Source organism: Anomalospiza imberbis, chromosome 1 (genome assembly GCF_031753505.1).
Source record: "Anomalospiza imberbis isolate Cuckoo-Finch-1a 21T00152 chromosome 1, ASM3175350v1, whole genome shotgun sequence".
NCBI lineage: Eukaryota > Metazoa > Chordata > Aves > Passeriformes > Viduidae > Anomalospiza > Anomalospiza imberbis.
In genome coordinates, this window is record NC_089681.1 from 98,861,010 (window position 1) to 98,878,936 (window position 17,927).

The 17,927-nt window shown below is 35.6% G+C and overlaps 1 protein-coding gene across 9 annotated transcripts in view; it reads left to right on the forward strand.

Annotated features, from left to right (window-relative positions):
• SUGCT (succinyl-CoA:glutarate-CoA transferase) overlaps nucleotides 1-17,927 on the forward strand; it is a 322,387-nt gene that overhangs the window by 148,422 nt on the left and 156,038 nt on the right. Inside the window, exon 13 of one of the 9 annotated variants that reach the window (XM_068201813.1) lies at nucleotides 4,645-4,722. The exons of 7 other annotated variants lie outside the window; for them this stretch is intronic. In XM_068201813.1, the coding sequence (XP_068057914.1) occupies nucleotides 4,645-4,689 (45 nt within the window). In that variant the 3' untranslated portion in view covers nucleotides 4,690-4,722. Of the gene's footprint in view, nucleotides 1-4,644; nucleotides 4,723-8,577; nucleotides 8,672-17,927 lie in introns of those variants that run through there. One more of the 9 variants, XM_068201822.1, reaches the window with a different exon arrangement.

Here is a 17,927-nt window from a genome sequence, read left to right on the forward strand (position 1 = left end):
TAGTAAGAGAAAAACTAAAGAATAAATTGAGATGCCAAGCAGATGGTATTTACACTACAGATCCCAGTTTAATTTCTAAGAAAAAACAAGTTAAGTTTAAAAAAATCCTCTTTTAAACCAAACAAACACTGCTAAATTACACTCTCATGTTTTTCTATGAGTGTTGCAAATATTATATTCTTCTGTGATGGGCTGTAGGGATTGGTGATCAGAGAGTTTTGAGACAGGCTAAGAACCTGCAAGGGCCATTTTGAGGGATTGCTATGTTTTCAATGAGCTGGGTTTTGGAAAGAAGCTTCTCCTAAATGTAATCTGATGCTCTCTTGGCATAGAACTGGCAACTCTTAACGATTTTCCTGCAGTCCTCAAGTCACACCCAAAGCAGACATGAACAGAAGCATAATTTTGTATCTGCACATCTTGTTCTTCAGATACTGTATTTGCAAAGGTTCACAAATGAGAAAGAAAAATTAGGATTTCTCTACTCCTTCCTGTGATGTTCAAGACACCTGTTTCTCGAAAACAGTTGGTCTCTGTGCCAGTCATCAAGATACAGGCTTTGAGTTTGAGAAACTCTTTAAAGCAGTTATGTAATAACAGATTTTGTAAAATTCTCCCTCTTTTTCCTGATTCCCCTGAAAAACTGTGAAGTGAAAAGAATATTTACTGACAACTTGAGTATGCAAACTATCTCCCTCTTTCCCCCCACAATTCCCATGTTGTTATGGTCCCTTAGATTTAAAAGACTTAGGAATCCCCCATCTTTCCATGACTTTACTGAACTGGTTGTGGTTTTGTGATTTCTTTGATGTTGAAAACTGAAGTAGCAAATTCACCTGCCCATTATTGATTCTTCTGAATACCCTGATACCAAGACATGTTAACAAAATACAAATGCTTTCCTTCTACTTTCATGGCCTTGCTTGTCATCTTTAGGTATTTTTCTAACTATTGACTCTGTTTATAACATTTTCCCTGTGAACTTAATATTAAATCTGAAACTCATGTTTAACAGTCTGTATAATATGTATTTTCTGGATGCAGCATTTATACCAAACTTATCCTATTGCATGGTATATTCTAGAGGGAACCTAAGTTCTGTTGATACAGTATTCTGTATTGCTTACTCTCCACCATAAACTGTTATATTTGAAAAGAGTTATACTTTGCATGACAAGTCCAATTTATTGTAAGAATCTGTTGGATTTTTCAGTGTTACACATTCTTATTTTTCGGACAAAAGAATATGCACTTAATAGGAGTGCATACTTAAGCATTTCTAAGTCATGTGTTTTGAAACACAATATATATCATTTATATAGACTGGTGTTTCTTTAATTGTCTTTTTTTTCTTAAGGCCTAACTTCAGTAAATACATTGCTAAAACTAGTGTCAGTTACAAATATGTGTTATTAAAAGAAGGTGGCATTTAGTGTCTCCACAGTGAAATTTCAAAATATTTGGAAATTTCAGTAACATGCTTTCATGTCTTTATCCTCTGAATATGCTCTTTCAGAATCTAAAAAATGAAAATGATTCTAAGTCAAACAGCCATTGTAATTGAAATTAAAGGCACAGTAAGACTAAGGCATTTGCTAATCAAGTAGTTATCTAACTTTATCCTTTACCGGGAGCAGGTTTATAAAAGTAAAAGCAAATTATGGGTTCTTGTGACATGTTTGCTCTTCTACAAGACTTCAATCCATGCATATTTCCTATTTTAGAGCAAAACGCAAATGCATTCATTCTCACTGTGCATTTGCAAAATGCAAATGCATTCATTCTCAAGTGTTTTACTTCACTTTTTAGATGAGTGATGGAAAAATAAGCATGAAATATAAGCACATGGAGATAGTTTATATCTTCACAAGTCATCTAGGAGAGGGTGTAGAAGGAAGTGTCACTGTGATTTCACAATACAATATACTTTTTCCAAACTTCTTGGTGATTTAAAGTGCATTTTTGTTTTGAACACACCAAAATCTGTAGATACAAACCTTCTGCTGCTTCAAAAGGAAACACAGATTCACTCCTCACACTGTAGTTGTATTCTCTTGGAGATGATTGCCTTGGCATTAGTTTGGCCTTTGTCAAATCAAAGAAGCAAAAGCCAGTGCTGCAATCTTAATTCATGCAGCTGTCTAACTGACCATCTAAATAACCCCAGAACTCAGTGAGGCGATGGGTGAAACTGAAAAAAGTGTTTACTTAAGTATGGTTTGTTTTTGACTATGTCATTAATTGAAAATTAATATGCAAGCCAGGTGGATGTTGAAAAGACAACAAATTACACTAGATAGCCAGTGAGTTTGGTTTGTTAATTCATTGTTTCCTTTATTTCTGATGAAACTTACAGTAGGTAGGCCAGCCTTTGGGTCGCTGGAAAGAAACTTCAACGTGAGTATTAAACATTAGATCACAAATTCATTTATAGAGGCTGCTACTTTACTAGAGAAAGGGTGGAGGATTTAGTGCTAATTACTCAGTGTGGACTTCTCAGCAGATCACAACAGAAGTCACAATTCTTAAATAGATTTTAGGTTTTCATAATAAAGGTATTTTTCTAGGTTTGTGTCAGGAATGTTTTTTATTGCTTTTTGTAAGTTTTCCAATGAAAGGAGAAGAAATAGATGTTATACCCAAGTATAAAATCTATAGATAGCAATGAAAAGCTTGAAATGTGTATATATATATATATATATATAGATTGTATATATATGTATATACATTGTATATGTATGTACATTGTGTATATATATATAGTGTAATTAGGAATTATTTTACCAATTATAGGATAAGAGAACATAGTCCTTCTGCAGAGGAATCTTACCTGCTGATTTGTGTGGTTGCTTAATAAGGCATCACATTTGCCTGAAGTTTTGAGTCAAAAATTGCATGTAAAATAGATTGCAGCTTGATTGAATTGGATTAGAAATTATGAAAGGGGATAATGTGAGATTTTTTTCTTAGAAAACTTCCATCTTCTTATTTATGCTTACGAAATAAGTTATGATCTCCTCAAAGGTATTTTGCCCCAAATTCCTGTTTCATGTTTAATTTTAGGATTTGCTCAAAGTCTCCAGAGAGGTTACAGAAAGTAATAAAAGTGTGTAGGGAGATTGCAGTAGCTGATTGTATCCATCATGTTTTCTCTGTTTAGTGTCTGCACATTTTAGTTGGTTGAGTTAAACAGTGAAGTTCTCCCTTCTCAGTCCCCTGCACTGGAGTCATTGCAGCTGTTCTCCAGAGAGTAAAAGACTAAGCATATTTGCTGATCTAACAATATTTTCTGTTACCAAAGCAAAGGATTTTTCAAAATGTGTGTAGCCTCATGCTGATATGCACTTTTCCTAGCAGAAAAGTATTTGACAGATAAACATTTCTTTCCTGCTTTCTTGAAATACTGATATTATGGACTGACTTTGCTCCTGTTAGAAAAACATAGCTTAAAAGCAGGTTGCTGGGTTCCCCTCTCCCCACTTTTTTTTTTTTTTAATATTCTCTGTCTTAGGATTTTGCTTCTTTAGACAACAATTACGCAAAATAGAATGGGACTAGCTTTTTTAGTGAATCAATTACTAGAATATGGCTTTGGGAGAGATAAAATTCTTTGTAATTTATATCAAATTCATGATGTCAGTAGTGAGGCTACATTAATCCAAGCCATCTATTTTTCTGATCCATTGAGCTGCCTACCAAACAGCTGAAAATGGCGAGATCCCCCGCAGTTACTTTCAACAAGTGTAGTAGGAAGAGGGTCTGTCAAAGAAGCCTGGTAGTAGCTCACAGCAGAGACATATAAATGATTGTCTTTAGTTCAGTTAGAACATCTCATGCGTCTCATACAAACTAGATCTTTTTCTTCATACTGAGGAGATCTTAGGTTGGTTATCAGTTATTTGCCTGGCTTTGGTATTTAGAAACTTTAACTTCATGCCAAATGTCAAGTTCATCTTTTTAATAAAATCTAGCTCACTTATTGCCCCAAATATATTTATGAGCATCCTGACTTTTCATATTCTTTGGAAGGTTTATGATAAATTCTAGATTTTTGGTAAAATGTCACTTTTAAAACACAGATGTTTAAGGAAAATTTGACTTTTGGCTGGAAAATCTAACTTCATAGTTCCCTTTTTGTATTGCAGAAGTAACATGCTTTTGAAACAGTTGAAATATTTTTTAACAGCTGACTTAAACTCAGTTAAATGTCTTACACATTAGAAAACACTTCTCTATGTTTTTTAAATTGGTGCTGTTTTATACTGCCATAAATCAAGATAAGCATAATGATGAGTAACAGCAGAAGGCAGAATAGAAACACCTTTATTTCATCTGTATTCATTTTGAGGCAGGAGGCTTTTCATAGATTGGGTGCACTTGATTGTCTCCACTAAGTTGATGTTTTAAAACTCCAGCTTTAGAGTGTGGCTTAGTTCAGAGCTTTGCATGCGATGGCAACAGTTGAGTGTTGATTTGTGCATTTTCTTTCTTTTAAACACCTGAGAATCAGTTGTTTCTGCAAGGAGTGTTCTATGAGCAGTTTAGCATAGCAGGGCTTTGGAATATATTTTCTTGTTGCTAAATAAAATAAGTGCCAAGAAAGAGATAGCTACTGTAGAAACAATTTATATATGCTCTTTTCAGAACAAGATGGAGTCTTCACTTGCTTGCACTTTGGCCTTTTCCTAAACTCAAATAGCTCCAGGGAGTTGAATCTGAAAGGTGATGAGCATTTTTGACCCCAATCCATCAACCAGCATGCTTCTCATGCAATGTTCAATTCACAAGTGTGATTATTCATGCTTTTTTTTTTTTTACACTTTACTAGTCTACACTTTACAATGTTTAATAATTTCCATTTCATTATTGAATGTCATATATTCTTCCCACATAAAATATTTTCTTTTAGTTTTTTTTTTTGTTTCTGTTGTGACTGCCTGCCTCAAGTGGTTTGCTGGTGTTCTGCATGGATGAAAAAGTAGGTGGTGTTGCTGGGTTGCCTTTTTTTGGAATTGTTTGCTGTGATGTTCATCCCTATATGCTGAATCTCTTTCACTCTGCTGGAAATACTGTCTGTTCCTCTTGCTGCTATTTGCAATGCAAGTTCATTGGGCCTTTTTAAAGATATGTGTGCGTCTTTAAGTATATATATTGCCTATTTTTTGCAGAAAATTGCAATTTTATCATCTAGATGCACTCATTTAATTCTATGATGTGATAGCTGATACACTACACTGTCATTTTTTTTCTTGTGTATTTGAGATTTTAAAAATTCTTTGGATGAAGGGGTGTGCTTCCAGCATTCATTTACATGCTTCATTTCTCTGCAGCACTGAATACCTAAGAACAATACCAGCAATGTTAATTAAAGGATATGCATTAATGCAAAAATGTGTAAATGTCATTATAATATAGGGAAAATTCTAGCCATTGTACTATGCTCACTAGCACAAAATTATTTGTCCAATTTAGTGGATTTACATATTTTTATTAATTGGAAACTTCTTTTATTTCATGCAGTGTTGCATGGATCATACATTGTAGTTTGTGAGTTCGGCCTTTGTAACCCAGTGGTATGTAAAATACTGTCTGTTTCCCTGGGGTCCCTACTGGGGCCAATATTGTTTAAACTCCTCATTAATGACTTGGACAGGGGACTGAGTGAACCTCAGCATGTTTGCAAGTGACACCAAACTGGGGAGAGAAGTTGATATGTTGGAGTGTAGCTGCTATTCAGAGGGACTTTCACAGGATGGACAAGTGGTCTAGCAGGACCCTCATGAAGTCCAAGAAAAACAAATATGGGGTCCTGCACCTGAGACAGAAAAGCCTCATGCAGCATTAGAGCTTAGGAATTGACTGGATAGAGTGCAGATTTACACATAAAGACCCAATGTCTTTATGTCTTCATAGACAGCAAGCTGAGCAAGAGTCAGCAGTATACCCTTGTGAGAAATGCTAATTCCTCGTTGCACTAAATAAATAAATCATAGCATCAGAAGTGCATGTTGACATAACAGGCAATAGGTGTAAGCTGCAGCAAAGAAAATTCTGATTAGATATAAGGAAGAAAAGTTTTGCAGTAGTTTTAGTTAGGTTTTAGATCAGATATGCTGTGAAATTCTCATCTTGAGAGACAGTCAATACATGCCTGAACAAGACCCTGAACAGCCTATGCTTTACAGGGAAATTGGACCAGAAGACTACCGGAGGTCTGTGATGATCTACTAATGATGTATTTAAAGTATGATTGCATTCATTATTTCAAAGACACAAGTGAGTAGGCATGAAAGCTCAATTGTATGACTATGAAAATGTTTCTTAATAGAGGATTTTGAGTGCAAGCATGCTCAAGCTGAAATTTCAGCAGGTCTGCTTTTATTTTTTTCTTTTTACTGGTATCACTTCTGCCTTTTTCCGCAGTGGATGATTTTTTGCAGTAAGAAATTGGATCAGTTTGCCAGCACCTGCAGAATAAAGAGAAAGAGATTTCCCTGCCCAAGAGATATCTTTCTGAATAACTCTTGTTTTTTAAGCCTGAAGGAAAAAAAAAAAAAAAAGGAAAAAAAGGAGGAAAGAAGTGATTTTAGGGTCCACTGTATTAGGAAAAAAAGGAAAAAAAAAAAAGTGGTGCATAAACCAGACGGTTTTATTTAAAGCATCCAGAGCTGATAAGGGAAAAAAATGGAGATACAACACACAGGCTGCAAATGCAGTTCTCATGATTTAAATCTGGAAGCCTGTGCAGTACATCTGTTTAACATCTTGCAATTTCAAGAACTGTGCCTTGAAAACCTTCTGTCACAGTGACACATGAAATAAAAGGTTATGTTATGACTTTCAGATGCAAACCTGTAAAAGCTTTATCTAACAGCATACCAGCTTTTATTAACCCATCGCTGCTGCTCACCCATAAGTCTCTTTTGCCAGTGATGTTGTGAGAGATTCTACTGTATAATAAATGTCAACTCTGCAACAATAATTTTGTAATTGCGTCAAATTACAAAATTGTTACAATTGTTTGTGGTATGTAAATAGAAAATTTACATCTCTGTATATCTCCTCACTTGTTTTCTCTATTGCTTTTATTATAATTCAGCTATATAATTTTTTTGATTAAAGAAATGGGACTGATTATTCTATTTCTATCATAAACTTTGAGAACAATTAGTGACTCAGAATAATTTCAACAGTCTTAAGATTTGTGATGCCAAAAGCGATAAAATATTATAATGGCTTAATGATAGTATTCTTTAATCAGCTCTGATTTTAAGGCTATGAAGTTAAAATAAGTAAGAGTAGAATAGTTGCCTGCTCATTAATTTTTGGTACTTCTGCATTGAGTCAAAGATAAATGAGGGGCTTTATCCCCCAGAAATGCTTCATACCTTTCCAGATCAGATTGTACAAACTTCCATCTAAATATAATGATTGAAGTCTGGTGGTTCCAAAAGTAGAGTCTGGAGGTTGATCATAATATTTGTCGGTTCTGTATTTTTTCAGAGTGACCTTAGTTAAATTATTCAGCTAGGTAGTGCTGTGTTTTCCATACTTAGAAAATATGGGGAGTAATATTTACCTTGCTGAAACATGCTTTATTTAGTATTTGCCAAACACTTTAGAGGTCTTTGGCTGAAATCTCAATGAGTGATGCTATTTAATATGTTGATGTTTGATTTGTTTGTTTTCTTTACAAGGCACAGATGGTCCCCAAGAAACAATGCAATGGGGATTTCTTTACCTCAAGGAGCTGATGCCATGCATACAGCAGAAACATCACAACAGTGAGCTCTGCTGTATGACCTACACTGAGTGGGTGTGCGAAAGAGAGAGAGATAGCATTTCCTTCATAGACATACACACCCTCTGACCCAGACTAGGGAAGAATCTGCTTTGCAGAAGGTTTGCTTCAAGGGATTTTCCACATGTATTTTATTATGTTAAAGCTGATAGTGGTGACAAGTTGCACATTAAGTAACTGTTTCTTCAAAAATGTCCTGTTTATATTCTCTTTAGGAAAAGTGATGTAATACTAAGTTTCTCAGATAAACAAAGTCATTTGGTTATAGAGTATGTTACTATTGCATATGAACCTTGCTCTCATCTGCCCCATACCTATTCATTTTAGGCCTCTGGCTTTGTACAATGATTACTTGCATGTTTAGGGACAAATATATTCATATTCACTAAGTTAGTAGCCAGTGGTTTTCACCAGGGAAATAAGTTTAGTATGCTGTTAGTAATTTGGTTTCAAAAATATCGGCAAGGACTTCAACATAAGAGTCAGTGAAACATGTGGTCCTAATCATTGCCTTAAGAAGGAGACATGGTCTATTTTCCATTAGCAATGGTGCTTACAGCAAATGCATAAATATAGAATGAAATTTACATGTGTATTATAACTTTAGTGTACGTGTATGCATTCAAACATGCATGCACATGTGTATGCTTAGGCATATGCCCAGTGAGTGTAAAATGATGACTGTTGTAACAGAGCCAGCCTTGGAGAAAAAGTTGGTTGGTAGATGACTTGGAAAATGCTGTTGTTTATAAATTAATTTCCCCTCCCTTCCCCAGGCAGCAATGTTCAAAATGTACATTTGCATCATGTAACTGGCATGAAAGAGCTACAGAAAAATTTTTGTAGCGGTATCGGTCTTCTAATATAGCCCTTACTAAAGTACGTAATGACAGAATTGCAGCCCTCACCCCTTGCAACATGCTGTTCCAGTACACAGAGACCAGCTTTAGCTGGACTGGTCACATAGAGTATGGCACTGAGAAATGGAAGTAGAGAGAATTGCTGTACTTGGTAGGAGCTGTTTTATCCCATTAAATCATGAGGGTACCAAGGGTATTTCTGTTGGAGCCTTACCCACTTCCTTCTTAGAAGAATTGCCGTAAGAGGGTATATTGACTGGCAGAAATTAAGTCCTGTTTCTTCTTTGCCTTCTTGTAACCTTCCCACTGCTCTGCCTGGAGCCTTCCAGTGGCAGAGCAGTAAAGCAGAGGCCTATTCTGCATTCCTCATTGTCAGGTTCCTGTGGGACATTAGAGCTGGGGGCTGGATTTATTTCCACTTTCTCTGGTTTTAGTTAGCTTTGTCATTCTTGACCCTCTATCATGTACAAGGGATAAAAACCAAGGGAGAAAGCAGTGCTTGGTTCTGCCTTGAACGTGTTTTGAGTAGACCAGGTGTGAAGCAGAATGTAAACTACAACTCTTTTAGTGAAGAATTCAGCCTCAGCTTTTCCCCCTGAATTTGTTTCTGAGGTAGCCCGTTCAAAGATGACTGTTTGATAATATTCCTCTCCTTATGCTGTCATGAACACCACCTAACCTAAAGATGCACATATAGATTGGGATGACAAAATGCCTATGAAAGGAGACAGCACTCCATCATTTTCTTCTAGGCTTGGTAATGTTTGTGTTGTTACATCAGTCTTGGTAATTTCTTTGGTTTTTAATTTGCATATACCACTACATATGGTCTTGATAATTGCTAACTGGGAACTGTCTCAATAGTATATTTCAAAGATAAGAATTCACACTGATGAATGCTAAAATTTGATTCACAGAATTTTGGAAGTTTTTGAATAAAGTAAATTTCCTTTCTTTCTTAAGCACTGAAGCTGCTTCATATTTGACTAAAAGTAAATCCATAAAATGGGTTAGCTAATAGTCTAATTTATTATTCTCATACACTGTTTCTTTGGGGTTTTTTTGGTGGTTGGAATAAAGAGACAGTGCTTTTCAAAAACCTGTGCCTTTCACATTTTTTTTAAGATATTCGATTTAACTAAACTTAAATTATGGTTTTAAAGACGAGATCAATTTTTCAAATATCAGTGTGGATTTTTGTCATTTTCTCCTCTCTTGAGAGCTTTTCATTGGAGATTTAATGGCATGCTGAATCTGGCATCCTTGGAATGGCCAGCTCCAAGGCTGCAATACAAAAAAAAAAAATTAGGGTCCACTGCTTATGTTGTGACTCCCCATATAAAACAGAGATTTTGGCACAGATTCCAAGTCATATAATGGGCCTTGTTTTGTTGTGGCCTTTTCCTTCTCACATACTCTAATTTGCCTAAAGGGTAACTCAAGCATTTTTTCACTTTAAACGTATTACTTGTGAATCTTCATTGCTGCAGTGTAGTGCATTTTAAATGTGAAAGGTGTTGCTCTGATAAGAGATCCTTACATTGGTGGCATATATAATGCAGTCCCACAGCTGTCAACTCAATGTTTACCTATGCCTTAATACTTGGGTTTCAACTTTGAGAAAGCAATTTCAGTGTACATCAGTTCTGTCTTAAACCAAACAAACTGTAGAGGCATCATACACCCTGGGAAGGTACTGTTTTTCCCTGAGATAGTTTAAAGACAAGATATGTTTAGCTGCACTGGGAGCTTCACTGTGGACATGCACTCCCTCTGTCACATTTTGGAGGCTGAAGTCATCGGTACCTTAAACATTCTCTAATTTCTGTTAGTAAATTTATGTAAAATCCTACATCTGTCACTTTTGGGACTGGATGCAGATTATTAAAATAAATCTCTCCTGTTTCCTCTGCTGTATTCCTTTGCTGTATTGTCATCACTTATCCCCAGTCTTGTGTATTATTCATGGTCTTGTTTTCAGATGAGGGAGGACATTAGTTCACAAATGTAAATGTGTTCATATAAGCTTCACTCAAGTCAAAATTTTCCCTTTAAGAAAACTGCTTGAGCAAGTCCATAACTTCAACAGGACTTTCAGCATGTACTTAAAATACTTAAATGTTTAACTGGAGAGGCATGGACTAAGTCTTTCCTGAATCAGAGCCATAATTTCTGAAGTGTCAGTTACACAACCTATTGCAGAATGTGCTTTGACAGATGGATCTAGGTAATGTGAAAGCCATAGAAAGACATCTTTGTGGGGAAGTTGTTATTTCTTCTTATATTTCATTTTTTCCCCCGTGTTAATCCTGGGAATAGCAATTATTACTGCTTACATTATATATATATAATGTGTACATATATATGTGTCTTTATATATGTCTACTTATCTGTGTATATATGTATATATATATATATGAGTAAATTTCTCTATTTGCCTTTTGTTATTAGGTGCTATAGCAGAATGTTTTCCTTTTGCTTCTAACAATGTACAATGCGTTAATGAAGCCATGATAATTTTTTTTATAAATAAATTGCTGTTGTGTCACATTTCCAGAAAGAGTAAGACTTGATGTAGAAGCCGTACATGCTCTCCTACACAGCTGAATGTTGCTGCTAGTGTCTCATTTGAGTGTCTGTCCAAGGTTATACTATCTGTTTCTGGACAAACTGGAGAAAAGGATCAATAAAAAGTTAAGGTATACAGGAGGAAACGCAAACTGTTATCAGTCCTAGCTGCTTGGTAGAAATATGTCTTCATATATATTTGTCCCTGAAGTTTAGAAGATTCAAATGGTAGGTAGTCTGTGGAAGAGCAAACAGTGGTCATCTAAATATCCACTGAGTTAAGGTAGTTCAAAGGCATCTGAAAGAGGCTGAGCACTTTCAGAGATAAGCTCCAGAGGGAAATGTGGTGATCTTATTAGATGAACTAATAAATTTAGTTTGAGGAAAATACATTGCCAGTCCCTGCTAAAGTAGGAGCTGACAACATCCAATTTCTCAAAATTAGACCACAGTGTTGCAGATTAAAATACAGACACATTCAGAGAAAAGATGTTTTGGGGCAAATGCTCCATGTGGGCAATGTGTTGTTCCCTTAAGATCCTTGCTACTCTAAGAAGAAATTTAAAAAGAGGGAAATGCTTATAGTAAAGTATATCACTCTTGTAATAGGACATGTTTCATCCACGGTTCCAAAAGATGCAGTTCCCTCCACCTTTTTTCTGCTTCTGACATGCAGCCAGTAAGCAATATTTCAATTTACTTTGCCTGGTTGGTATTCAGATTACAGTTATTAAAGAGCATCAAAAGACAAGGGAATTTCTGATGTTGATAAGTGCCATTGGTTAACACTGACCACATGGGAAGTGCAGCTGTCCCAGCTGGTTGGTGAGAGCAGAACAGGTGTTCGTACTCAGCACCTCTCTTTCCCCTCTGAGGAGTTTGATTGTTTTCTTGTATCTAGAATGGTATGTACAAAAGTCACAAAAAGAAGGAAAAATTAGCTTGTACTGCAATACTGTCAGTCTTAATTTAAGAACACCTTTTTCTTAGTCATGTTTGTGAACTCAGAAACCAAATTTTTAAAACTTCCAAGTTGAAGTCATATTGAGAAGTCATACAGTATTGCTAAGTGACCAAAAATATGGGTAGTTACTGTAGACAATTTCGAGGATGAAATTGAAAGTACATAGTGTACTAATTTTTCTTGTGATCAAATGTTTGTCCACAGTTTCCCATTTGACTGTTTTTACACCTATGTTTAACATAAGTGTATACTTTAAAATGAAATAACCAACTCTATAACTTATCCATTTCTTATAAGTGCATCTCAGAGATTTTTTGCTGAAGAGATAAGTAAGTATCAGTATCCCCGTGTACAGGAAATGGAAGCAGTGGGGCACTGAACTGGCTTTACATCAGTTGTCTGATAGTCAGGATAACAAATGGTATCTCTTGCGTTATAGTAAAATATTGCTTAATTTTTTCTGTAGTTTAAAGATACTGGGAATATAATGGATATTTCAAAATTTTCTTTGCTGGTGTGAGTTTTTTGGTTTTGTTTGGATTTTTTTCTACAATGTGACCAGTATTTAAACCAGCAAGGGTAAACTGCTGCGAACTAGAATTGTGCCAAGGATCACTGATTGATTGTTAATGTAGTAAAACATGATGATTTCAGTTTGGGGTTTACCATTTATTTTTAAGTTCTCTTGCATCTGAAGCTTTAGGCAAAACAAGAGAGTATAAAAAATTGGCAGAAAGAGTGATTGGGGAATAAAAATACCCAAGCCTCACTCAACTTTATGGTATACCTTTCTGTTGGATAAAGAAAATGCAAGCAGTATGCAAGTGAATCAAAACTATTCAGTAGAGAATTGCTTTCTTGGTTCATGCCATTAAGAAAATGAAGAGAGAGAGTGTGTTGTGACAACTCTGTCAAGCAGTGATTGATTTTCAACTGTTTTTTTACATTTTGTTTTATTCTTTTACTGTATTTGAATTTAGACTTTCAAATCTGTTTTCCTATGAAAACCACTTACTCAAAGAGTGGAGCTAACTGCCTAACTCTGGACTGAAATGAGAAACCTCTTCTTGGCTTTTTGCTAATACATCACACAGTGCGGAGATGATGCTCCTGTCCAGCTGGAAGTATTCAGTTCATTGTTCATCCATCGCCATCAAGATGTGTCATGGGGGTTGCCCTGTTTGTTCTATTTTTGCTTCACTCCTTTTGCCTGCATGGTTTAATAATTTTAAATGCATAAATGATAACCAGGACTTCATCCTAATACATATGTCTGTGCAATGTTTTTATCAATAACACTCTTTTAAGGGGAGGAGAGCAGAACATACCTCATTTTGAATCATAGTCCAGCTTCCACTGGGTTTGCATCCTGCTCCCTTTTCTCCTCCCAGCTATCTTATTTTTTTCCTTCCTTGAGGGGTTTATTTTCCAGCTTAACCATGCAGACAGATCTTTATTGCATGCTGTGGTATCTGATGGATTAAGCATAAACCTATCCAGGAATATTATGGGTTCCAATTCAGTTTTGAGGATGATGTACTGTTTGACATTAGGAAATTTGCTTAACAGTGCATCCCAAAAGGTAAAAAGGTGTGTTAGTCAACATAAGAAAGAACATATTGAAGTTAATTTATGATGTGATGCTAACTGAAGATGTGTCAGTTTAGAAATTTTTGTGCTGTGATGGGAGGAAATGTAAAATAAATGCTAAGCATGATTCTAGGGTTGGCTCATATCATTAGCCAGGTGCCACTGGTAGAATATTCTTAGTCTTCTCTGTGTTTTTTCCATGTGTTACCTACCATTATGAGCAACTGGAATGCAATAATATTATTCTTTGTGATTAACAACTTCTGTGAAATAAGGTTTTCTCTTTGGAAAATAGATACAGTACTTAATCTCTATGTTGTGGTTTTAGAATTTATACTTACATATTTATTCATATGTGTATATAATACTATAGTATTATATAAAATTTGTGTCAAAAGAAGAAGATACTATTTTCTTGAACTGAAGGCCTCTCAAATTCACTAGAAGGGATTAGTTGGTGTGGTGTGGGTTTGGTTGGTGGTTTTTTTGTTGTTGTGTTTTTTTTTTTTTAATAGCTATCTTTGTCTTATTCTCCTTATAATTTTTTTCATTTTTATGAAGCAAAGAAATTTTTAGGAAGTATGAAAATTATTTCACTTCATGCAAAAGATCAATCAGAGAGCACATAATGATCTTACATAACTTGATTCCCAAATTTATTTCCTCTGCAAAGTACTGATAGGAAAAAAGAAAATTTACAACCAAAGTAAATGAGCAATTTCCTCCACAATGGATATATATGATAAATCCTGGCTTATGGAAGGTACTCTATGAGATTTTGGTATTAACAGTTTGAACAATGTCCTGCATGTGTTCACTAGCTGGATAACAGAAAAGAAAGGAAGCAGTGCACAGTTGCATACTGAGTAAGAAAATAGAAGGAAAGAAAGCTGTACAAATTAAATATGTGTGGCTTGTGCCAATTTTTTTGTAAGAGTTTAAATGTATTATTGATCACTAGCACAGATTTAGAACTTAGTTCTAATTGTATAGAATAATTATGTTAGCAAAAGTGCTAATTATTAAATGTTTATAGCAATTTGTAGATGAAGCACATTAAAAAACTTCTGTGGTAATCTTTTTGACCTTTTACTTTACTAATTGCTTTGAACCTTTAGATGGATATTTGATTTATTTTTCTTGTTTTTGGAAGAGGAGCTTAATATACTGCCCTGGTGTGCTTAATTAGTAGCAAATCAGCTTTTGTTATGCTTTTTAATATTACATAGCAGTCAACAGAAAAAGGAGGGAAATTGTTGGTAAACATGAATAAATGTGGTTTTAGAATTTATGGAATTTACAATTGATTAGATTATATGCAAATTGTTTAGATTCTGGTGGAAGTTTCTGTAATCTGCTAATAGCAGTAAGTACAGTTTAATTACGAATGCCAAAAAAGGAGGCTGAACAAGGAAGGGAGGGAATCTTTCTACTTGTAACCACTTACAATTTTCTAAAAGCTATGCATATGGGTCCACTTGGTCTGGACTTAAAGGCGAATTGGTCTCTGGCCAGATACTCCATCTCCTTGAGCTTGCACCTCTCTATAGAGCTCTAATGTTCCCCTGAAGAGTACTTTTTATTTTTTTTTTAGCTCTCTAATTTAGATTTGGCAGCTGAAGCATGATGGCGATTGAATGTTTTGGGAATGAGCAATAAATAAAGCTTTAAAACTTCCATTGTTTTGTCTCTCGGTTGCCGTGCTATGCAGTTGCATAAGCATCTGTAGGCTAATGTAGTGGAAATAAGATTGAATTGCATCTGCTAAGGTCACATTTTGGTTAAGATTTCTTTCCTTTTTTTCCCCCCCCTCAAAATCTCCAACTATCCTCATTTGTATCATAAACAGAGAAATATAAAGGAGGAGTGTTTTATTTTATTGAGCCAGTGTTCAACAAGGAATTGGTCGAATGAAGAAGGTAGTTTGGTGAATTTGAACAACATACTTGCAATGAAACATGATTTCCCCACCCTGTTCCCTCCTCCAAATGAATACCATGTAATCCTCCTCTCTTCCTGCACCATGGTAACCTGTTGCTGGGCCTTTGTCTGTTCAATGTTTGTTATACATGTCAGATGGCTCTTTCAAGCTGTGCAACCCCAATAAACCTCAGAGATCTGTGCATTTTGTCAAACCAGTCTAACAAGGCAAAAAGCTACTATCTTGTGGAAAACACAAGGGTCTAGCGTGCTCTCCACCCTCCTGTGGTGCTTTGAAAGCAGCAAAGGAGAGCATGTGGGTCTTTTTTTTGACTGTATGGAGTAAAGGTAGCTGGGTCACAGACTCACACCCAATAGGCTGGTCTTGATACTGGGATTGTAACAATGATGGGAGTTTGCAGAGTATAGAGCCAGGGCTGAGAGAAATCACATGTAGATCACTGTACAGGATGTTGACCTAGAATGTCTAAATGAAAAAATGGAAGTTTTGTGGTTTGTGTTGTCTTCCACTCTCTTGTGCAGTATAGTTTCTTATGTAAATATCCAAAACCTGAAAAATGCTGAAATGACATTAAATCTGCAAAGCAATACACATAAAGCAGTGTTCAACTAAAATAAGATCACAAAACTGGGCACATGCAAAATAACTGATACTCTGCCAAGTAATCGTTAAACTGTTTATCTGTAGATTCGCCTGAAGAAACCCAGAAATACCCTTAAAATGTAAAAATTCATTTTATCTGATTGAGACTCAAGATCTGGAATGACCAGCTTCCGTCTTTATTATTCTCTGGAATACTCTAGTGTATTTATTCAACCCCCAAATGGGGGTTAAGTATTGTTATTTTATTATTATTAAAAGTTTGGATTATGTTAGAAAATGTTTGGATTCTACAAAGTTTGTAAAATCAAACTGGAAATTTCATAATATACTTTCTTGTAAAGCATCTGACCTTTTCTTCTTCTGATTGTGCTTTAACAACCGTTCTTATAGTATTCTGGGAATGATCTTATTTGTTTTATTTAGAAGCTGGAATTGCATCCTATTTTGAAGGGGTAATGATTACATTTTCTGAAATTTCAGAAACAGTTCAAATTAAGGTTTGACTGAGAATTTTCCTTTATTTTTTTTTTCCTTTCAAGACTCTAGTTCATTGGAAACACAGTGTTGGAACAAATTATGACAGCAGGGACAAACTGTCCTGCAATATAGGGAGGATAGGTCAAATCCATGCTACTGCATTCCCTTATGCATTTGCAGGCAAATGCAGCCTTCATCCTTCCCACCCTTTCTATCCCTCAACTAGATACTACCCAAGGGCAGTGTGTTCTCGATGCTTTGCTATGTTTCTTCTTCAGCCAGCATTGCCTGTGCTTTCGTAGTTTGATTGTGGCATCTCTTCTGCTTTTAGCCACTGTGGACCGCAGAGTGTTCTGAGCCTCTTGAGGTTAATTATGTGTACGGTTACAAATCCTGCTAGAGATTAAATCTGCTTTGAGTTAAAAACTTTGGAAGTTTTCTTTCTGACAAAAAATCCATTGGCAAAAGAAGTGACAGAAAACTTCATAAGTGTTTAATTCTAGCATGCGATGTGGATGCTTTTATTCTCAAAGGCAGCCATTTTGTGGTTTTCCTTTCAAAGGGACTAAGTGGAACAATATAAAGATGTACTCTTTGAAGTAAGCGGTGGGAGCTACTGGTCAGTAACTGCTTTTGGGTATTTTGCCACTTGCTGACCTCATTCCTCAAGCCCTAAATCTTTGATAGCATACCATGCTCCATCTCTGTTAAGGAGAAATTTTAATTTATTTCACTGTCATGGTATAGATTTGACCTCAGAAGATTTTGCCACCTATGGGCTTGACACTTGTTTCATTAGCACTACCTACTGGTAGTGACCAAGTGGGTTGGGTGAAGGCTTCAGCTATGTCAGTGAAGGACATCTGGTCACCTACGTGTCACAAAAGTGTGTTTTGTCTTAATTGCTGAAATAGTAGTGGTGAGTGTAGGGCAGTAAAACAACAGGATTGCTAAGTGTGAAACATCTGATATGCTCTCAGGTTGAATTGATATTTCCTTTATTTCAAGACTAAAGAAAAATGGTATCCCCTGTAATTTTATCGTCTTTGTGCTTGATTATATATTTAAGGAAAGAATATGTCATTCTCCTAATAGTTTCCACTGATTTTATATTCTTGTCTT